The sequence below is a fragment of the Chironomus tepperi genome, unplaced genomic scaffold, assembly GCF_022539635.2.
Source record: "Chironomus tepperi strain 1889 unplaced genomic scaffold, CSIRO-AGI_Ctep_v1 contig_398, whole genome shotgun sequence".
NCBI classification, from domain to species: Eukaryota; Metazoa; Arthropoda; class Insecta; order Diptera; family Chironomidae; genus Chironomus; species Chironomus tepperi.
In genome coordinates, this window is record NW_027226520.1 from 565,615 (window position 1) to 591,087 (window position 25,473).

The window sequence follows — 25,473 nt, forward strand, 5'->3', positions numbered from 1 at the left end:
CTTTTATTACTCCTATTTATCATTGTAGACATATACCAAACACAGAATAGCAGCAGAATAACATTTGAGAGTGAATGGAAAACATACAAAACAGCAAGTGCAAATATAAAAAAGAAAGAAAAGATGAACACTTTTCACACTTACGAAGAATTTTTTTATTTCGCATTTTCATGCTTATTTTTCCATTTTCAACCACAGACATACATACAAATAGACTCACTCAAGCTACATACACATGCTTCTTATTTACTACTTGCATGGAATTTATAATGTGAGAAAGTACTGTGAAAATTTTCATCATTTCTCTATTTTACAACTTTTTACTTTTTTATTTCTTACTTCTAGCGCGTGTTTTCCTTTTGAAGGTTCTTAGAGCTTTTGTTGTTATGCTAAAAATTGAACGTGTTTTTTTTTATTGAGCAAAACGCAAATGCATGTATTCTTCTAATTCTTCTAATCTTTCTATTTCCATTACACAAAAAAATAACAATCTATAAGATTGAAAAATCTTGAGGAGCATAAACGTGAAGTAGATTTTTCATATTCCGATTCCATCAAACAAGTAAAATTCATCCTTTAACTCATTCTTCTTTAAATCAAATGATATAGCTATGCTCTTTCAAATCTTCACACTTTAATGCCACTTGTGATGGTGGATTTTAAAGCACGAAAGAGAAATGTTAGCGAAATTGAGGTTTACTCCTAATCTCAAATAATCCTTCTCGTGCTGTTGGTTTTCCTTTGTTTATTTTAATGAAATTACAACTTCGTTTCATCCATTCATTGTCGTTCTTTTATCTACTGTAATAAATACTGAAAGAAAAATTGCATGAAATGTTCTGGAAAAGTCAAAAAGTGAAATGTAGACTTGATTATACTGAATAAACTGTAGATCATTGAGGTGAAGGAAAGGCGAAAAGCTTTAATTAAAATAGATGAATAAAAGAACTGCAAAAGTATTATTTTAATTATTCTTGAAAATTTCTACGTAAGATTTTAATTAAATAAAAATTATAAAATGTTGACAATTGATACCATTTGTATACAACAACGTTTTCAACGTTTTCATCCTTGAAATTATAATATAGACATTAATAGACGAAGTATACAACAAGTCAACGTTTTCATCCTTGAAATTAATTTATATCATTAAAAAAAATCAGGAATAATTTTTAAAGAAGAAAAATTTTTGGAGCAAATAAATCAAAAGTCATCCAGTACCAAACAAATGAAACAGTGTAAGAATCTAATGAAAAAGTAAATGTTTATCCTAATGACTTTTGCTGCAATGAAAAATGTTTTGACATTAAATGAAGAATTTTGTAGAGATGGAGAAAAAAGAAAAATTTGTTTTATATTGTACAACATGGTGAAATGAATAATGTTCTTGAATGCGTAGAAGTATCATTTTTGCCGAGACGGAAATTCATTGTTACTCAAATTTTTCCTGTTCTTTTAGGGAAAATGATTTACCGTTAAAATTTGCTATATTCAGTCTTAATACATAATTGCTTAGGTCGGAGGATATTTCAATCAACATATCTCATCTTAGCGTTCTGAAATTTTTACAATTAACTAGAACGGCCTGACCTTTGAACTAACTCTAGTGATGGTTTAAGTACATAAAAATAAAAATCCCTATTAGAGTAGTTATAAGTACATGCAATAAAATTATTTTTATTCCTGTAGGAATTGTATGAGGAAAAATAAAAAATTGCAGACAAGAATTTCAGAAGTTTTGAAGATACGCGTTTATAAGTGAGATTTGGTAAAATTTTCCTATTACGTGAGTAAAGAATGAAAATTTTAACCCTTTTTCTCCTTTCACTTATGCAATTTATTCAACATCTCTACCAGAAGTTCTCAAAAGTTTCTTCACAACTAATTTCAATTGGTAAACTATTCGTTTCATTATTTCTCAGTATAAAAGAATCATTAAGTGAGGCAAATTACATTAAATGTTGCAATTATAAAGAACAAATAGAACAGAAAAGCAATTTATCATATTTTTCGCATTCAGTGTTTACAAAAATTAATTATTTTACTGTTTTCAAACTTTTACAAATATTTCTGGATCTGAAAAAAATTAAAATTTACAACTTTTTATGAAGGTATTCACAAAGTTGAGTTCCTGATTTTATTGAAAAAGTTATAATTATCATGATTTAGCATATTTATTTATCGTCAATGCTGCAAAAAATTATGAATTTTTATAAAATTTTAGGAAACTGTTGAAAACTTTGCAACCAAATATTCTTAATAATTTATTGTGCTTGAATGAATTGTTGTAAAAGTATTCCCATGCCGCTCAATAAATTTTCTTCCGAGAAATGAAAATTTACTTCCGTAATCGTCAGATGTAAACGTTTAAATCAAAATTATGTAATATAATGGCTCCGAGGAGGAACAATTTCCATTTAAAGATCCACAATTTAAACAACAAAAATTCTTTAGGGAAATCATCATTAATTTACAAGTGTTAGCCCGTAAAATAAGCACAGTATTTATAAACTGCCCAACTAACTCAAAAGAAAAACAACTACAGTAAAAAGTTTTATTTAATGACTCGACGTTAAAAAAACAAGAGAGTAGAAAGAACAAAACGATTATGATGATGGTTGGCAAACAGATGAATGAGCTAAAATGATTAATTGAAGTTCATTTAAAGGGTTGGGGTAAGTAGAAAAGGGAATTGATGGAGAAAATATTTTTTATGTTCCTTATAATTAGCATACAATTTTTACCGCTATAGCACTTCCTATCGGTATGAATGTTTCCCAAAAAGGTTTGGTTGAATTCATTATAAACCAATTTTCAACAATAATTCTACCTCTTACTAAGAAGTAATATACAATTAAATTTGAGCTTGAAACAAACATTAAATTTGTGCCAAAAATTTTGAAGTCATTAAAATATTTTAATGATTCAAAAATGAAAATTGTGCAAAGAAATCAATTTATAGACAAGACTAAAAGTGGCAACAAGTAAAATTTGGCGTAAAAATGAACCAACATCAAATATTTACCATTAAATTGTTAACAAAAAAAGGCTCAAATGAAAAGGCTGCTGATGGTAATGATTGTTGCAGAAAAGGATGGTGTACTTATCGACAATGTAGTGGGTTTTATGTTTCTCTTTCTTGCGGTAATGGTAAAAAAGGATTCTATAATAAAAGTAAAAGGGAAAATGTGCGGCATAATAGACAGTTATTCTTAGAAGCGAAAGTGTGTTTATTTCAGTCAAAGTTCAAAGTTAAATGTTAAAAGTGAAAACAAATGAGGCATAACAAATCAAAAATGAATTTGTCGTGTGGTGTTGGAACTGATGGGGCTGAAAATAATTTAACTAAAAAACTTTTTTATTAATTAATTTTTCAGATTTTTATTATGAAATCATTTTTCTGTGTTTCCACAATGGCGGTATGTGGTGAATACAATATCAAATAGGTAGGTGTGTAGACTAATAGACTGAAAAATATTGAGTACAAGGGAAAGAGAGATGAGGTTGAGGATATAGTCATAAATTAATTATACAGTCCAATAATATTCATGCATATTTATTGAAATTCGTTGCATGAAAAAGAAAATTCAGAAAAACTTTTTTATCATCGTCGTTAAATTTCACTTTACTCAACCTCCTTGTACTCAATACATTGGTGATTTACATCCCATCTTGATTCATTGTTCATTCGATACTTGTGTATTTAAATAAAAAAAAAAAACTTTACAAAAATCCTTCATATGAAATTTAAATAAAAACATAATAATTTACAATACACAAAATTTTTCGTACAATTTTAATATAATTAATATGAAAATTAAAATTGGAAAAACATATAAATTTAAATAATTAATTAATTAATATGCAGCACTATCACTGCATTATTATTATCATCAATTTATTATACAATAATTTATATTGACTCTGTGTGCAAAAAAAGTTTCTTCTTTTCAGTACGATATGGAAAATTTAAAATTTCTTCATTTAAAAAGAAAAATAATTTCTAGAAACATAACTTTCAAATACTTTCTGTTTCTATGTTATTTCTTTCAAAATTATTTGCAATAATTTTCTTTATCATTAAAAGTAAATTCAACTTTTGTTTCAAGTTGTTCTAATCGACTAGCACAGTTTTCCATCATTTATTCAATTTCGAATGATTTTTTCGAATTCCTAATAAAGTATTTCAGAGATTTCTTTTTTGTTTTGAAAATAAAAAGTTCCGAAAATACGAAATCAATAATAGAAAATAAATAAATCTGAGGATGACTACCTTCACAATTTCTAATTAAGACTGCTCTATATTTAAATTGATTGTACATACATACTTATAAAAATTGATTCTTGAAATCCTCATATAAAAATAAGAATTAAACGCTTTAAAACTGAATTGATGAATGGAATGTAGATTTGTAATTTGAGCATTTTAATTCTGTTATATAACATGGGACTGAATAATTAAAAATTTTAAATGTTAAATTTTCTTGCTATTTGCGTATTTACAAAATAAAATCGATTCTGTTTTTCACAAAGTTTTCATTTTTATTATCCTTTACATTTCTTTATAGTTAATTAAAGATAGTACAGTTTTAAACTGGCTTTGTTCATTTTACTTTATTTATATTGTTCTTTTTTCCTGTATAAAAACAATTGATATGATTCAGTTTTATAAAGGTATTAAAGAACTATGTGCATTTTAGATTTATTCTTGCAATTAGTTTTTTTCTTTTCCGTTTTCTTTCCAATTTTAACTAAAATTTTTATTTCTTTAATTGTTTTGGTGTTAGTTAGCATTTTCGAATTTTTGCTACACGTGGACTTGACACAAATTAAAATCATTGACCATGCTGTAAATATTACGCCTCAGTTCATGTAAATCATACCTTTTTGAACTTTGTTGCTAATACAATTATTTCATTGTAAAAAATAACAAATTTCAATTATTTGATTCAATACATGATAATTTAGGTTTCAGTTGGAACAAGTTAATTATTTAACATAACTTCATTATGTATTAATTGCTGACATATTTTAAATGTGAATAGTAAAATTGACAATTTTACTTGCTAAATAATGATAACAATGTTTTAGCAATTGCATCAGATTTGCTCAGAATAAAATTGGATCAATTTAATTCGATAAAATTTTCATATATGCCGATGATTAAGTGCTTGTTAGCATCACAATTGAAATTAATTATATTTGCATACGTCGAACGGAGTTGAGAATGTTTTAGTTACTAATTATAAATTAAAATAGATGTGGAATAATTAATTAGTTTTGAATAAATGTTGTGGTCAATCATGTTAAGAAATTTAGCAAACAATCGATTTTGATGTTGTTGAATTGCATTAAAAATATTGAATTTTAGAAATAAAAGGAGAAATTGAATTTTGAGAAATAATTTAAGTAATGTCATGGGAGTATTCAATGATATCTATAATATTGAGGATGTTAAAAGTTAAGAATCATCTCGAGAGGATTGGATAAAATATTAAGATTTTAATTTATAAATGGTTGAATTCATAACACAGATGTATTAGCAAATTTACAATTTTATTCCCTTGAAAACATTGTGAACTGATTGTAAGATTCGACAGATATTAGCTATGACTAATATTGAAATTAGAATTTATAATTCGTGTTTTCTTCTTCAACAAATCCATGGAGTAGCTCATGAAGGAACAATTTAATGACAATTTGAATCTGTTCTTATGATATTGCCTTAAAGCATTTTGCCTGTAAAAAACTTTTTTGTTTTCATTTCATGACTTAAATTAAGTGTTTATATTGTTTTTTTCTCTTTTATTTTCATTCTTTAATCCCTCGATGATTTTTAATTCTTCACCTCTTTTTATTCATCTTTCGTATAGGAATTAATAGAAACAGTCTTTTGTCTTAATCCTAATTGCTTTCTATATCATCAAGCTATCTTCACATCATCATGTTCTTCTTCTTGTTCATTTTTATTATACTTTAAGTTCTCTTTCAAGTTCTTGATTTTAATCTGAGAAAAATCTTTATCTTCATTATTATGCTGCTTTTTCTTTGAACTTCTCCTAAATTTTTTTTAATCTCTTCATTATTTTTCTCGTTTTTTCTCTCTCTATCTCACTCTTCCTTTATTTCTTGTTGACGTTACTTATTTATAGATTATGTGGACTTTATAATGTCGGCAATCATCAAACAGGAAAATGATTTAGGTGGCAACGAAAAGAGATTAAATGAGCTTCCTTTCATAACATTCATGCGGAATTGGAAGAAACTTTATAATTATTACAAATCTCTCATAATAATATCTGTTATTATTAAGTATATAATGGAATATGATCATAAAATCAAATATGTGCATATAAAATATCAAAAATAATCTTTACTAATTTGATACTTGTCGCATTTGTTTGCACTATTTACTTTTTTTGACATTTTATGATTGGCTTTCGTCGGAAATCTGACATTGCTAAATTTTAAATATACAGATAACAAACATTATGCTTCGAGCTACAAATTGTTTACAATGACTATCATTTCATGTCAGCTTAGCCTTTGATGAATCCTACAACAAAACCGAATAAATAATTAGAACCTATTTTTGGTATTTTTCCGAATAATATTTAACGATCATGATGATGATGATGATGATGATGATACTTTTCGTTTATTATTAGCAATGAGATTTTGCCTCAAGAGCATTCATAAGTATCATCTGTTGCTGTTGTTTCTCCTCTAACTGTTGATGTTATGCTGTCGCCGTTTTCATTATCATTATTATTATTATTGATGCCTCCATTACGTTTCCTTCGATTCCAGAGACTATGGCCAGAGTTTTGTGTATTCTGAGAGTAGCCTGAATCGGAGTTCATGGCACCAGTAGTAGATGAATTATAAAGCGGTTGTTGCGGATTATTTAGATTATTGCAATTTCTAAAAGTCGTAAATTCTGGTAGCATATATGGTTGATGATATATTTGATTCCTATTATCAGATGATATTATGTATGGATCATATACCACATTGTCATGATATACTGGCTCGTGATAAAGGTACTCGTCATTATTATTTAAATTATTATTATTACTATTATTACTAGAATTATTGTTATTATTATTATTATTTTGTCTACGGTCAGTTCGTGGATTTGTTCTTGATAATCGATTATTGGCATCATTTCTATTTGCAGCCATCATCATGATATGTTGTTGTGGCACATAATAATTGGCATTTGCTCTTGTTTCTGTGGTATTGCTGCTATTATTATTATTATTATTAATATTCTGATGATTATGGTGATAATTTCGCATACTATTTCGATCTCTGAATATTGTTGCCACATTAAGTGTTGGAGTAGCCGCTGAAAGCTGTGCATTTATGCGGTTTCGTCTTTCGACCTCACTGTCGATGCCATAATAATTATTTCTACCACTATTTCCACCATTATTACTATTATTATTTGTATCGCCATCGATATGATTTGCATTTGAACTACAACTAATTGGATCACTATTGCTTGCTGCTGACGATGATGAACCGCCTACATGATATGATGATAAAGGGATCTCATCACATCCTGATGAATTTAAATTATTCATACTAAAATTATTTGTTTTTCCTCCACCACTACGATGATGATGATTATTATTTTTTGATTTACCACTACTACTGCACCCGTTACTCGGTCGTGATGTTCGAAATCGGAAGAAGTTGGACATACTACTATTACTATTACTATTATTATTAACATTGTTATTTCCATTTTTATCATTGTTTTGACTATTTAATGTGTTATGATACAAATTATGATGATGCATGCGACGACTATTTGACTCATTAGTTGAACTAGAATTTTTCATATTTGGTCTCATCACATTACTAAAGTTATTATTACTATTATCATTTGATGAAGCTGATGATAATAATGAATTTCTCTCTAAACGATTCCGTTCCATGTATATTGCAGAAGTTTCATTTCCATTATTACTACTTGTTGATCCAGCACCATGTTCTTGATAAATTGTTGCAACAGTTGTATTTTCGGAAGAAGATTTATTTAAAGAACGATCACCTGGAAGACTTAACTCATCTTCAGCAAAGTCCTCATCAGAATGCATTTGTCGATCACAATTTTGATATCTATTATTGCCACGGTGTTCAAGCTCCTCGTAAACATTATCATTTGAACGATAGGGTTCAGGACCTGGAGATGAACAAATGAATAAAGGTGGTGTGCCTTGAATTGGATATCCACCTGGATAATGAATTCCTTTGGAATGCAGCATCTGTAATTCAAAGAAAAAATTCAGTTAATTTTTGATTTTTGTAAAACTTTTTAAAGTATGTAGGAGAAATTAAAGTACATAATGCTGTCTCTAGATTAAATAAATGAAAAACAGAAACATTTAAAAATATAATATAATAAAAAAAGAAAGCAAAATCTACTTGTTTTTTACGCTAGAGAATTTTTCCTTTACACATTTCCACTTTATTTTTTATTCTCTTACTTGTTTATTCTCTAATTTAACGGTCATATAATTTTACAAATAGCAAAAAGTCCCTTACTTCCATTTCTATACAACTTCCTCAGTTGAATCCCTTTAGATTGTTAGAAGAATCAAAAGAAACAATTTTTATACAAAAGAAATACAAAGTAAATTGCATCTTTAGTAGTACAGTTTCTTATTCATTCACAACAGCATTAAAGTGATGGGGAAATGCAGAATGTACATTGTGTTGGTAAAAGCGAGAAAATTATTTCCCTTTTCTGCATTACAATAGTGTAGTGTTCACTATAACTGAATTTTATTTTTAACTGAGTACTTTTCGAGTTGATACAAGATAGAATCGTGTAAAAATGATGAAGTGTAAAAATATTCAATTGATCGATAATGGAATGTACCATTGAAAAATTTTAGGGCCAAATTTCTCCAATATCAAATACCAATACAATGTATCTAGTCACAATTTGTGTGTGGCTAGAAATAGCACCCGAATCTGACCAGACTTTCCATGGGATCGAACCTGGATCGTTAGAACGATAGTCTCTAATCACTACGCAACTGTGGTTTTTTCGCTTTCAAATCGAGAAGTACATTTAAGGACAAAAAATTATGACTAATATTTATTTCATGAATTCTTACGTTTATTGAAAATTAATAATTTTGTTTGAAAAGGAGTGTCGAGATGCTTTACTATTCTTGTAATGTCAGCAAGAAAATAGGATTTACATGTGAATATTTTACAATTTGTATCTTTTGAGATAAAAATAAAAGAAAAAAATATAAATTTTCATGTCTTTTAAATTTTACATCAACCAAACAAATTTCTAATGCATTATGAGAGCAAACAGATGGAACTTTTATGAATAAGATAAGGATAACATAAACCGCATTCAATTTTCATCTTGTTACATAAAACTTTTTCTTTTTCAGTCATTTCGGTTATTTTTAGGCAAGTATGAATGTCATGCAAAATGTTTATTTCCGTCTTTATTTCATGAGTTCTTCGAATAAACTTTTACTCTATTCATTCCACTTCCTCATCAACATCCGGCAATGATAAATTGTTTCAAAATCATAGAAAAGTTTCTCCGTCTAAAGACATAAAGTTTCCTCGTGGCATCTCTTTTTCGTTATGGAATGAGTTGATATATATTTAAAAATAGTTGCTTGATGACTAAAATTCTCATGATTGTGATGATGAGAATTTAAAGTGAAAAGATGTAATTAAGTAAGAAATGAATTAATTTAAGATGAGTTTGTCAAAAAGGAACGAGGAGATAGGAGAAGTGACAGGATTTATGGGCAAATAAAGAGAAGCAAGAAGAATAGAAATATGCAAAAAGTTAGATAGTTCTTGAAATTGAAAATTAATGGATCATTTTGAGGATAATTTACACAAAATAATGACTTAACAATTTTAAATCTTAAGAAAGTTATTTCTCTACTATTCGTTCTCAATAGATTAAATCACTCAAAATAAAATTTAAAACAATTTAATCCTACCTAAAAAACAACTGTTTTTCAGAATCACTCCAATACTCAAAGCGCACGAGAATTGAGACGTGTGCTCGCTCAGACTCAGAATAGTATTTAGAGCAATTTATGCTAATTTTCAGGATTATTATTCTGAAGAATAAATAAAAATAATAATTCACATAGACAGCTCTAAATGACGTTTTAAATTCTTTTGTGATGTTCACGCACAAATGTGATATTTAAAATTAGCAAAACAAAAAAGACAGAAAGAGTAGCATATGGCCATTTCCATTCGTGTGTTTATGCCTGCTGCATAAAAGTCGAGATTTATACTTAAGCACTTTCGTCTATTGCATCAGTCTACGGCAGACACATAAACTCTCATATAGTGTGGATTTATATTCGCACAGAGCTCTATACACATGTGGGGAATATGGCAAATGTGCTTTATAGAATATTGTAAGTTAGGACGATGAATTATAGACAATGTCTGCATTGCTGTTGTTGCGTTTGAAAATTTTCTTTCTGTGCTGCATATTTTTGAGCAAAATTTATTATTTTTCTCCTTTTTTGATGCTTTAAGGGGCACTTGAATTATTTTTAATGGATATAAAAATAAAAACTTTCAGACACTGCTGATGTTGATAATGATGAAAGTAGTGGAAAATAAAGAGGAAAAGTCATCAACAGCACACGCTTTTGAAAATTAGTTCTTGTGAATAAAACAAGAGAAACAAGTAGAAGTTGGGGGACAAAGAGAGATATAAGTTCCTTGTGTTTTTGATGTGGCTGTTTTCATTATTTGTTGCCTTTGATTATGCTGCTTTTATTACGATGTTGCATGATTCGCCTTACTTGTTCCTCAACTTTTTTTGTTTCTTCCAACTGCACGAAAGGAATTTTTTCATTCTCATCTTGTTTTAAGCCATGTTAGGAAGCGCTATAACGTTTGTTTAACAGACAGACACAATATTTTGTTCAACTTTTTTTTTATGATCATTATGTTTGATATCCCATTTGTCTTCACCTTACTCGTTTTTCGATAGTTTTTACACAAATTTTTTTTAATGTTTATATGCAGGTAGGAGTAAAAAAATTAATTTTGTTACTATAGTCAAAAACACAAAATTTGTAATATTGAATCAAATTGAATGAAAGAGAGGCATTAAATGGTATCATGTCAACAAAATATTGAGGTTTGTCCTGCTGCTGGCAATCATATAATTTCCCATCAACTTTGTATATTCGATAAATTATGTCTTCCTCTTCTTAAAATTTAATTTTTCTGCTTTTCGAGCTCAAATAAAATTATTTAACAACTTCTCATAAAGAAAATCTTCACAAAAGAATTTTTAGTAAAATAAAAGTTTTCAAATAACAACCGTACAACATCAATGACTTTTTGTGATTTTTTGAAAAGGTAAAACTAAAGTTTTTACCACAACAATGAAAATTCCATTCCTTTTCCATTTCAAATCTGAACAAAATAAAGAGAGTATTTTTTGTAGTGGCTTTTTCACTTCAAACTCAATGCTGTGCACCAGTAACTCCACAAAAATGCCTTTTTCATGGGTAAATTGAGAAAAAAAGTAGATTTTATGGTAAGGGATTTTGCAAGTGTGTATTTGTGTTTTCAAATCATTCTTCCATTCATATTGGTATTGCCTTGCTCTTAGCTCATATTTGTGCATCTTACTTTTCATATAAATTTGAAAAATTTTCATAGAGCTATAATCTCATATTTCATTCCTAACATCAGATGAAAAATTGAGAAGGAAAAATCTCGACTTTGTGGATTCCGTATTCTTTTTTTTCATATTTTCTATTCTATTCCATAAAATGATGTTTAGATTGGTTAGATAGTGAATTTATGGTAAATTTTTAAATTGAAAAATTTTCGGAATGCTTTTTATTTAGCTCTCAAAAAAAATTTAATTTTTTAAACATAAGTTAAATTTTATTATGATAAAGAGAGACTGTGGACATAAAACTTTTGTTTAAAGAAACTTTTTCATTTGCATATGGCTTAAAAATATGAATATGATAATCTTATGGCAATTTGAAAGAGTTAAGGATTAAAACCTAATGATAATATGGTTCTATTCGTCTGTTCATAAAATTTTTGTTAAAATTTAAATGAAATTTAAGACTTGAAATCTTTGGCATTATCACACCAAAAATAGTCATTTAGATTTGAAATTTAATATCTATCTTCTGCTTGTATTTTTATGAGGTATGGAAAGATCAAAAAAAAAATTAGACAAATAAAATTATTGTCAATCATGCCCGATTAAATATGCTTTTATTCTTACTTATCAAGTTAAGAGCAAAAAGAGAATACAAGAAAGTAAGGTAAACATAGAAAAGAACTAAAACATAGTGGGCTAAACTTGGTTGTAATTCATTTCAAAAGTCATAAACATACATCACAGAATATGTTGAACATTTTTTGAAGTAGTGCATGTTTAACATTGAGAAATGTCTTTTCCTCTCACTATGACACTTTTCATATGCAAAAAATGAAAAAGGAAGAAGAATAAGAAAAAAATTCGTTGCATATATGGAAGGTGGATGTTAGGTAACTTGAGACATGCATTCGTGTGTTAGAAATGAAGGTGGGTTGCTTTACATGACACATGAAGAAATTCATTCCCATCTCTCTATTCATTCCATTATGTTCCATTATAGCTTTTGTGTCACATAATCTGGTTATGTTCTGCCTTCCTTTACATTCTTTTTTTGTACATTTATGTTCAACTTCTCTTCCGCTCTCTTAATTTTTTTTCTTTCAAAAATGATTCTTGAATTTCTTCTTTCTCTTTTTAGACATTGATGATACTCTATGTGCATGCCACTGTCTGCACTTCTTCTTGTTTTTTCCTCTTTTTTCTCATGTTGTACTTGTGGCGAAGAATTTTTCTTGTTGGGTTTAATGTACCTTTAGGACATTTAGAAAGGAAGTGGTTTAGTCGTGTTCAAAAATAATGTGAAAACGGATTAAAGATAATGATCAAAATATGTTTTTAATTTTTGAAACATGAGTCGTCGATGAATTTTATATAGTTTCAAAAAATTGTTAACCATACTTTCCGATAATGTAATTCTGAGTTGAATCAATTTAAGACAAAGATCAAAAACTGATTTTGTCAAGGGAAAAACAATTTTAATTGAAATTTCATTGAGAAAATTATCAACTATGCCAATATCATATGAAAAATTTCTGTATTTCATTCTTTGCCTCATAAGAAATCAATGAAGAACAAATGGTACGAATATAAAGGAAAACTCTTCTTCTTTTTAATTTCCGGCTTCATTTTATCGCAATCTCATCACTAATATCGTCTATGTCGTTGTCATCTCGCGAGCTATAGAAAGTATATGAGTACGGAATAAAAAGTTGCAAAAAGGTAGGAAATTAAATTATAAAAGAAACCTGCATTAAAATGATGTAAATGACACTATAATAGAAATTCAATTTCACATGTTCACATTTAATTCAATTTTCCCTCGTGTTCTTATATCATAAAGACATGACATAGAACAGGAATTGCCATTTTAAAGTGGGAATGTAAAAGACTCGAAATTCATTTCTTCCCCATTGTTGTAAGCAAGCAATCATGAGCATGGGGATATACGGAGACAAAAAAAGAAAAGAACAGGAAAACCTGACACAATATTAAGACAGAAATGTGTCACAACATGTCAAAATATGATATGACATTATTATTGTTGTGTGTATTTTTAGTTTTAAAGAATAATTTCTTCTTTCTATCCATCCCCATGTAAAGCATAATTCACATCTCCAATTTCAATTTCTTTTCATAACCAATATTTTTGTTCATAAGTGTTGGCTGCTATTCACTTTTATGTTAAGAAAATACACCACTAGTCGTTGGATATTATTAATTTATATTCACATGAATGAAATCAAGACATGACAACAGAGTGTGTATATGTATATTAAATATGAGATGAAAAAAGGGTTTCTTATTCAAATTCATTCATCTAAACACAATGCGCATTATTTGAAGAGAAGAAGCAATAAAAACAGAAGAAGAAAAATGAGAGCATTTTTGAGTCATCTACAAGCAAATTATATTTTTTTATATGGATGTCAGCTGTCACTGAGCATTGAAGCTCATTCTTCACATTTTAATTTTTTTTTTTTTTGCAATCGAAACTGGTAGTTTCTTAATAAATGGGAGAATGCTTTTAACGGCTTTTACGACTCATTCAAATCACCTATAAAACAAGTCTGAAATTTGATCTTTAAAATAATAAAAAATTAAAAAGAGATGTGAGTGAAGAGAACTGGTAAAGTAAGAAGATATGATCGATGGTGTGAAGCTCATACTTTCACATGATGGATCTTTTGATGATGAATGAAATGTATTTTTGTGAAATTTCTGACGTTTCTATTAAAATTGAAATTTAAGTTGCACTATTCTCAGTTTATACTATTTCAAGTCTATATATTTAAATAAATGATTCATTAGTCAAATTATTTGATTAAATTCAAGGAATTCTTCCAAATTATTATATTGAGTACTTAAAAGGTTTTATTTTAGATATTCAGTTAAAATTTTAGCAGAATAAGATTTTTAAGCGATCATATAACGTCAAGCTCGAAGTATTTTATGTGGTCATTAAAATAATTTTGATTGTAAGAAGCTAAAATCAATGTTTTACACATACATTTAAGTATTGTTTATAAACAATTCTTATCTATCGATGGTAATTGATCATTCTTGGATGCTTCATATTTCATCTCCATTCATTCGATTTTTTTCTTTCTTATGCTTTTGATTTTTTACTTTTTCCTCTTTTTCAAATTGCTTGTAGTTCTTTATTGCTTGCGTACATAAATATGTTCATATATCTTCTATATAATACATTTATATTCAGGCAGATATTTTGAAACATATCAAATTTCAATATCATTTTTTATTAATCATAATAATGACGATGGAACGACCAAACGATGATGTATGCATGTGTGTATAGAGTAAAAGAGAATTGAAAACGAGAAAAACAAAAATGAGCAGAAAAAAGAATTGCTTGACTGTAACATTTACCAACGTTTAATATGAAATATTGATGCGAAAAATACCTTTAACAAAAAAGGGCATTAAAAGAGAATTGAAACTAAATATTTTTTCATGTTGTAGCTCAACAAATTCAATTACTTCCAATATAAAAACCAATTTCTCATTTTCTTTATTCTTTAATGAATTAACTTTTAACGAGTTTTTCATTTACTTTTCTTTGCAGCACATGAAATAAAAGCACACTAAAACTGTTGTGAATGAGAGTGTAAGATGATGAAAAATTGCCATAAAAAGATTAAACGAATAAAAGAAAATAAAATAAATGTGAAGAAAGGAGGTAGTCAGTAAAATAAATGCAATGCCAATTGGTGTGTAATGCGATATGGGTTTTAATTCAAATCTTTTTTGGCTTCTTATCAAACAGCCATGAAAAGTTTATAAATCAGCAGTTTCAGATATTTGATTTGTTTTTATATTAAAGCTGAATTCAGATAGAATTTTAGAATCTTATTTGAATTTTTAGCTTTAGTCTCACATATTTTTTACGTAACATCATAGGTATTTGCCAAATATTTGTTTATAATTTACAGAAATATTATTGTTTCATGTGTCCTTAAAATGGCAAAGAAGAAAAAATCACCAATAATAGCACCAAATTGAAAATAAATCGAGGTGTATTTAACATTCTGCAAATTAAAATACATCACTTTTGTCTGTCAATTTACTCTCATATTGGACAATTCTCCTTCAACAAAAATTGCAAGATATCCATTTAATGAGAAAATAACGAAATAATAACAAGAGTTAAATCAATTTGTCTTCATCACTAACATTGAACTGAAAGAATTGTTGCTGATGTTTAATAGATTGAACTCAGACATGCAGAAAAGGCAAAGAATGAAGATAGAAACTTATCTAATTAATTGAATTTAATTGCTTTGAGAATCGTTTTCCTGATACACAAACATCATTGAATAGGATGCAAAAAATGCCTTTATAAAACCATTATTATTCTTTGTTTCATTTTTTTTGTGAATGACGAATGAACGTAGAATCAAGAACAAAAAATTTACAGTGCCATGTTTGAGGGTCTGTTTCAACAATTTTTTTTTCTTTTTTGTTTCATTTTTATTCTTTTGACATCCAAGTGGCAGCATTTTTGAGGCGGTGAGAAACCGCATTGAAAGAGCTGATATTGCTGCTCGTGATATTGCTAAATAATGACAAAGACAATGACTTAATACACCACAACTTGTTCTATATCTCGCTCGTTCTCTCTGCCATTCTTCTCATCTTATCTGTCTCCTGTTTTTTTGTGAATGACGACGACATTAAAAAGACACTTAAAATTGATTCTTGTCTCTCTTTTCTTTGGTTTTTACTTTCAAAATTGTATAACCGCACATATATGTAGGAATACACACATTTATTCAGCATGCGTGTGTCTTATTACAATAACAAGAACAACGACTATATGACGTATAAAAAAGAAGAATTTTGATTGTCATAAATAAATCAGTTCCCTGCCAGCTTGCCTTGTTGAGGCTCTTTTTTTGTATCATATACACTATATAGCAATGAATGACAATCACAACGACGATGCTGATAATAACGATGATGATGATGATGTTAAGTAAAACAAAGACAAATTTAATTTGCTTTCATCAAAGAAAAATTAATGTTAAAAAAACCTTTTCACGAAATTTATTTTCAGTTTTCTTTTCTTCTTTAATTTTCTCAACATTTTTGTGATTCTTGTGTAAAAAAAATTCGCACACAAAGAAAGAAATTTATAGACTACATTGACTATATAACTTAATTTTCCAATAACTTTTAATCGGCTTTCATTATTAATGCGAATATAACAGCAAAACAGAAAATAAAAAAATGATTAAGTAATTGAATGAATGGAACAGAATGATAAAAGAACATAAACAAATTTTATGTTTAAGTAAGAAAAAATTTAAAATGAAACTTTAAGACGTTGCAAATACTTATTTTCGTTTATTCTATTTTCGATAGCTCTAAATTTTAATAGACTTAAATTATCTTTCTCTTACGTACTTGTCTCTGCTTTTGTAAAATTTATTATATTGTTTTCTCCCCCAGTTATGTGTGCGCCTTAGATTATTATTTATTTTGTACTTACTACGGCAATAAATGAAACCTCGCTAATTTTATTATTTGATGACTATATTCTGAGTAAATGTGTGCACGTTATATATAATTTATTATGTGAATATTATTTTCGCAATAGCAGTTAAATCAGCAATGAGCTTACGAAGTTATTAAGACATTAATAATTCTCTTTATGTTTTCAGCATTTTTTTAAACAATTTTTTTACAGAAGTTAATAAATACTGTAACATACATACTAGTAAAAAATTGCGACAATAATGAATTGTAAAATAAAAGCATGTATTAATTTAATAACGACTTGATTATGGAAAAATGATTAAACTGAAATTTAAGTTCTTCTAATTTTTGGCATATAAGCTCTTTAACAAACTTCAAATCAAAACTATATATTATTCAACAACATGTACAAATGTTTGCATAAACGCAAGAGACACAGTTAAAGTAGTCAATGAAATTGCCGATGAAAACGGTTTAATTTTATGAGTTCATAAGTTTTCTTTACTCTTTCAGCATCATACGTTATTAATAATAATATTATTTTTCACGGTTACTGCCGTACGCCACTCACTTATTCTATAGCAAAATTGTTATTGTATTACAGTTCTGAAATGCTAATTTTTTTCACTCCGCCATATAATCGTATTAAAATATTTATTGACAACTTCTGTATATACGTGTTCAATATTATGGCATAAAGTTTGGGGAAATAATTCTCATGCCAGATGTTGTTACTTCCCATCAAACAAAATATAGCATTATGAGTCAGCAATAATGTACAACTTTTTAATTTATTTTTTTCTCACCTCAGCATTTAACGGATGTTGTCTCATCACAAGTGGTCTATGATGTCCCAGATGCATGTCGGGATCTTCATATGTTAATGATTGTCCTACAGGTATTACACTTGGATCTAATGCATTTCTCGATGGCGTTTTGCACGGAAGAAAGTTTTGAACTTTTCTTTTGTGTCTGAAAATTGAAAGAAAAATTGTTAAATTTTTACTTCGGAAAAGAGTTTTTTTTAGAAAATAATCTACTTCTAATATCAAGCTATGAATACAACAATTGTGAATGGAAGCAGCAACAGGATATTTCCATTCTCCCAATTATAATTCATCATCTCTTTTCAATATCGTACAACATTCTTTTATGTTGTACTGTTCACTATTGAATATCTATTTTGTACAACATCAACTAATTTTTATTCTGTAACATGTGGCATAAGGCTTTAACACAGAATCTCATTTGATCTACCACTGGTTGCTTTCTTATTTTCTTTTTTTTATATTATCAGCAACAAAGCTTGAACTTTATTCGCATTATTCGCTGTTCAATGAAATTTGATATCACATGTTACCATTTATATATGGATAATAGAAAGCAAATTGAAAATATATAGCGGATTGGAACAGGAGGAAGTTGCTCATTTTTCATTCAATGCATGATAAATTTGTTTACTTATGGAGGACGATTTCATTTGGTTAGATAAGAACTCATCCTACGATTTATATTTATTTGATTAAGTTTAGAATTTAATTTAAACACAAATTCAGCGGAGAAAATATTTCAATATAAATTTTGAAATTCACTATTTATCTCTGCACTCCTTATCAATTTTAAGCATTCATGTCATGTCAAGTTTTGTTTAAATACATCCTCCATACATTTATCGCGAGATACATATGCGAGATTTTTTAATGAAGTTGTTACGATTTTTTGCTATCTTTCCTCTTTTTCCTGTCTGTTTGATTGCTTCACATCTTGTCATTTTTCTCCTTTTCATTTTTTTTGCTTTCAATTCCAATTGTAAAAGAGCTCAAGCTCAAGTTGAATGAGATAAAGTAAGAAGAAAAGAAAATTTAAATTCAATTCTTTTTATTTTATTTGCACACAGTGGAGCAATTTGAATTACTTTTTATTTTATATTTCTTTATGTTCAAATGTATATTGATAATGCTGGGTGATTCAACGTTCTATTGTATTTACGTATGAAGATCATAAAAAATAAAGATATATTCTAAATTTTTTCTTGCTTTCTCTGACTGCATGTATCTGTTTTTCATATGAGTTAGTAGCGTACTCCAGTGGACATTTCATATTACTGTATGCTATACTCACTTTATTTGTTTGATGAAATAATAAAGTTAGTTTTTTCATTTATTTATTTTTTTTTTTTGAAAGGTGAAAAATGCGTTCTAAATATTACTTATGTCTAAGAGCTTTTTTACATTCCATGATCCTTTCAGATTTCATTTCATTGCTTTCGTACTCATAAATTTGATTTCATTCTTTTTTATCATAAATAAATTATTCATGCTTTTCTTCTACTTCGTTTTTAAATGAAATCCTTTTACTGACAACAAAAGGAATATAATCATCTTTTGAGATTGATATTTTGATGAGTACATTGTTTTTTTTTTTCTATACAATCATAATATTCAGAAACGAGTATTTCGAATATTGTAGCTTCAAAATTTCATTACGTTGATAATAAATATATGCTGTTGTATGAAAGTTATTGAATCTTGTTGAGAATACTTAAATTAATAATGTATTCATTAGAGTTCAAAGATAATATTTTAACTCAAATAATAAAATTTATAAATAGTAAATTATAAAATTTTTAATATAAATCTTTTATAAAACTTTAAGCAAAAATTCAAATTTCTAAAAATTCATTACATTCAATGTCAATGTATGTATGATACAAATATTATCATGCAAAAAACAAACGTGCTTCTAGTTATGTTGAAATTTAACGAGACTGTTCTAAATGTTTAGTGATTTTTCTTACGTTTTCCTTTCATAGTTCGTTAGCAAAATTCAGTAGGAAATCTTAAGTCAATAAAATGAAAGAGTAAGAGATCTAGATATTTCATGTAATTTTTGTAGGGATCTCTTAAGCCTCACTCTTTCTTTCTGCCTTATCTTCTTTCAGTATAATCGAATTGAAAAGGAAATTTCTTACTAATGCGATTTATTCTTTTTTCTTTCTTGCATAATAAGTATGTTATGCTTAAGGTCCATTAAATTCGTATTCATATTGGAATATAAATAAAATAAATTGATAGAGAGAATCTCTTCTGTTACTCTTGCTCTTATTTTGCATTCTTTAAAATACATATAATAGGAATAGATATGGCTCATGTAAAAAGTAAAGAATTTAAATGATGAGAAGGAAATCAAAAGAATGGTAGATAAAGAGATAGAAGGAAGCCAGAAATGGTCCATTTGATTGCAAATAAGGCTGCAATCAAGATCCATTTCTGGTTTTTTTCATTCTTTACATTCTGCTTCATCTCTTCACTAACGATTTTCAATATACTTATTGTTATATTCTCATATTCTTATTTCAACCTTCTTCAGTGCGTATGCCCACATTCTCTTTTCGTCTATGGTTATGAGAATGGCTGATTATATCTCATTATATTTGGTACACAATTGAAATGAGAATAAATATGTAAAAAGAAATATGCTTAAGAGAAATAAGAATCGGTTTTGGTCTGATATAACTTTATTATTATTATTGGTTTGCTCATTCTTTTTTGGCCCCTTCTACACATTCTATTGGAAACTACTCCCCCGCAAAACTTTTTTCTTTATCTACAATTTATACATTTTTCTTGCTTTGTTTTGTTTCACAATCAATACATGAGTCAGGCAAAATTTTCTGCATATTTGGACCATATTAATATAAATATCAATTTCCTCTGGTTCCGTATATTCTTAAAAGAGAACGAATAAAGGATGTCATTAGAAATAAAAGTAACGATTGAACGGCAAGCCAAACTATAAAAATAAAAAGGCGATTTGTTCTTATGTAACGTCCCTAGTAGGAATTTGCTAGTAATTTGTTAGTAATTTGCTAGTAATTCTTTACTAGCCACTTGCCATTTGCTAGCAAAAGGACTGTCCAAAGAGTCGACAAAGTCCCACTTTGGCACTTGCCAAATGGCTAGTAATTTTACTAGTAAGTTGCTAGCCATTTGCTTGCCATTTACTAGCCATTTATTAGCAATTTGCTAACCATTTACTAGCAATTTGCTTGCCATTTACTAGCAATTTGCTTGCCATTTACTAGCAATTTGCTTGCCATTTACTAGCAATTTGCTTGTCATTTACTAGCAATTTGCTTGCCATTTACTAGCAATTTGCTTGCCATTTACTAGCAATTTGCTTGCCATTTACTAGCAATTTGCTTGCCATTTACTAGCAATTTGCTTGCCATTTACTAGCAATTTCTTCATATATAAATGGAAAGCTGATTTAAATTTTGAAAATCCGTTGCCAACTGAAAAAAAATTTGAAATAAAATTAACAATTATTTAAAATTTTTAATATATTAGGAACATTTTATTTGATTTAGCTTAAGATTCATGATTTAATTGATTAATCATCACATTACAATTTTTTTGCTTTGTGTTTGAAAAATATCTGGAATGCTGATCTAATAACTTCGACTGTACAGGATAGGTTTCCATCAGAACCTTTAAAAGATTCAACAATCATTTCAAAAAAGATTGGATAATTTATAAGACAAATTCTGTCACTAGGGCGGCTATAAAAAAAAAGAAAAAAGAAAATATAATAGCTTTAATAATATCATAATAATAATTGTTGTGTGGAAGAACTTCCCAAATGGACAAAAAACGTTATAACTAGTCATTCACTGGACATTCACTAGACATTGACTAGTTTTAATGGTTTTCGTCCGCTAGGGCTTAAACAAAAGAAATTTTCTTTTCGACTAAGCAGAAAAATATAAAAAAAATGGTCCTCGTCGAAAGAATAATTCTCAATTTTCTCTTAATTCATACAAGTCACAAACTTCAGAGTTTTTTTTTTCATAAAACATTTCCAGCAAACATTTTGTTCCTTTTAAAAATCACTTTAACACAGCTCACGTACTATTTTTGAAAATTTTACTTTATCTCATTCAATTTTTATTATTTTTTTTTTTTTTTTGATTAGAAATAAAATTCTTAAATAAATCAAAAAAAGTCAATTCAATTTTATGAAAAAAAAAAACTATTATGCATTATTACTAACTGGAAATTTGATTTGAAATTTTTCCTAATGGTGTGCTAAAGAATTTTTTATAATATATATTAAACTCACCCATTCATCGATCCCCAAGCTAATTCCTTTTTTATGAATTCATTAGAAAATAAATATGTCATAATTGTTGCGATTCTTCCATTTGCTGACTTGTAACAGCCTGAGGAGTCATGAAGTAATTTTAACATCGAAGCCTAAAATAAAAATAATATTTATTAAAAATAAAAATTTTAAAAACAAAACATGTAAAAAAAGTAGTTTTCAACTTCTAGGGAGTCTCGATTAGAGAAATTTTTTTTGAGTAATTTCGAGTTTCCAATTTTTACGCGCAAAAAAATATATTTTTATCCTACAAATATTTATACTTACCATGTTATTTTTAGTTGTAGTGTCATTTAATTTCTCAACAAATTCTTGAAAATCGATTTTCGACTTTATCTTTTCAAATGACGATAAATCTCTTCCATTGGTACGTCCTGATGATAGAGCCGATAAGACTTGAATTTTAATTTCACGTTTCAATTCTTCTATTATCTCTGTCTTCATCCTTTGTAGCATCTTTTCTATCTCCTGTTTTTTAATAAATTAAAAAAAAATCGAGTTAGTGTCAAATTAACGAATTTCAAAAATACGAAAATTCATTTGAGGGCCTGCAAGTAGAAAAGAAATATCTTACATTATTAAAACGACATATTATATATTTTCAGAAAGGTCTTAAGTTGTACTACATATCCAAAAAAATTAACTATAGTTTTACATAACATCCAGGGTTGGATGTGATGAAAACCATACTTTTTCAGTGGAACTTTTAATTCAGTTCCAACATGCAAAAAATATTCTTTTGAGGTTTTTAGATGCACAAAGCAACGAATTAAAACGCAATGTAAAGAAATTTTGTAATTAACTCTGGAGTTCTGAAATATCAATTTTTTAACTCTGTCTACTTTTATATGGGGTTTTCACAAAAACAGCCATAACTTTTCACTGGAAGCATATTTTCTAATGATTTAAACATCGTTTGATAGCTATTTTTAAGCATAATTTTGTTAGCATAAAACTTTTTCGGTTGCATAAAATTTAAATTTTTAAAAACCGTTAAACCACTTTTTCATGTTTTACACTGAAAATTATCCTAAAATTCATTTTACATGATTTTTGACTTTTAAGATAAGTTTTAAATACTCTTATACTCATAATAAATCTATAGACTTGTTTCAGCAGTCAAAATTCAAGAAAAATGAATTTTAGGATAATTTTCAGTGTAAAACATGAAAAAGTAGTTTAACGGTTTTTAAAAATTTAAATTTTATGCAACCAAAAATGTTTTATGCTAACAAAATTATGCTTAAAAATAGCTATCAAACGATGTTTAAATCATTAGAAAATATGCTTCCAGTGAAAAGTTATGGCTGTTTTTGTGAAAACCCCATATAAAAGTAGACAGAAGTTGAAAAATTGATATTTCAGAACTCCAGAGTTAATTACAAAATTTCTTTACATTGCGTTTTAATTCGTTGCTTTGTGCATCTAAAAACCTCAAAAGAATATTTTTTGCATAGTTGGAACTGAATGAAAAGTTCCACTTAAAAAGTATGGTTTTCATCACATTCTTAAGACCTTTCCGAAAATATATTATATGTTATATTAATAATGTAAGATATAAGAAATATAGCTCAAAGAAGCCAAAATGCTTACATCTCATTTCTACTTGCAGGCCCTCAAATGTACAACGTTAAAATGGAACAAGAATTATATATGTATAAGCAAAAAGAAGACATCAGATGGAATTTTTTTCCTCATACAAATTTTATGAGTCCCTATTAAAATAACGAATTTTAAAAATTCGGAACTTCATTTTTACGAACACTACATTTTTTCAACCGTATCATTTTTTTGAAAAATTCTTCATGCAAATCTCTTATAATTTTCAAATTTTAAAAAGCCGTTAATTTTTTCAAGCATTTTAATTTTCTTAAACATATATTTTACAGCTAAGTTTTCTACTTATATTGAAGAACTATGCTAATTTAATTGTTTTTAATGTGAATAAACAGTTTTATTGTAGAAAACATTAGAAACTTGATGTATAAATGCTTGAAAAAAATCAACGGTTTTTTAAAATTTGAAAATTACAAGAGATTTGCATGAAGAATTTTTCGAAAAAATGATACGGTTGAAAAAATGAAGTGTTCGTAAAAATGAAGTTTCGAATTTTTAAAATTCGTTATTTTAATAGATACTCAAATTTTATATTTTCTTCAAATTTCCAAAAACCCGTTAAACATACACACTTTCTTTGTGTCAATAAATTTGCAAAACGTTATTTACCATACTTTTTCATCTTACTTTAGTTAAATATTCTTACTGTATGTAAAACATATTTGAAAAAGTAAAAGTAAAGCAAATAACGTGTTTATATTTTAACGTGTTTTTAAATCTACCAAAATCTACTCAAAAAAATCTAAAATTATATACCAGGATCATTGTAGTTGATGCATCATTTGGAGCGTATTCCAACAAAACTTCATTTGAAACACTATTATTGACATTATCCGTCAATTTTGATTCAATCGGTAACGAATGTGCAGATGAAACATGTGATGGAATAGACCCTGATGAAAATGTTGTTGGTAATTGAACAGTTGGTGACAGGGGACAAGTTGATGGCAATGATACAGTTGCTAAGTTATTGTCGTTCACTTGATCCGTATTCTTAAGTTTCTAAAAAAAAATAATAATACAAATAAAAAAAATATATCATTAGATTTGATTTTTAAAGATAGTGCTTTAGACTAAAAAAATAGAAATAGAGGTAGAAAGCTAAAATATTTCAGATTTTACATTCAATAAGAAAGCAAAGAAATTTGATAGAATATTCAAATTAAATTATGACATAAACGGTATAAGAAGATTCTTGTCTATGCCAAAGCTTTTTTTCAATATTTCAGAGGAAAAATTAGATTCATTTAAATGAAAATTCAGTAAATTTTGTATTAAGTAAATTACGCCCTTTATAGTCTCGAAAAATAGGTATATATGTGCCCCTTCTTGAGATGTTATTTAAAAAAAATATTATTGTGAAAACCTGAGTCCATATTAAAATAACGAATTTCAAAAATTCAAATACTAATTTTTTCAATTTTCTTTTTTTCGTAGGGTTATTTGAAAAAATTTTCGAATTTTTAGAAACCGTTTTACATAAAATGAATGATATTTTCTTAAAATCAATTTTATTTTGATGATTCTAAATTTTTTCC

General features: G+C 27.6%; 1 protein-coding gene across 1 annotated transcript; it reads right to left on the reverse strand.

Moving 5' to 3' along the window:
* Nucleotides 1-3,938: 3,938 nt before the first annotated feature.
* LOC139096705 (myb-like protein D) lies at nucleotides 3,939-24,937 on the reverse strand (the record flags this gene model as incomplete). Its single annotated transcript, XM_070648441.1, has 5 exons — nucleotides 3,939-8,276; nucleotides 17,962-18,127; nucleotides 22,277-22,410; nucleotides 22,586-22,786; nucleotides 24,692-24,937. Coding segments are annotated over 5 exons (2,340 nt in total), but the record flags the coding sequence as incomplete, so codon positions are not given.
* Nucleotides 24,938-25,473: the final 536 nt, after the last annotated feature.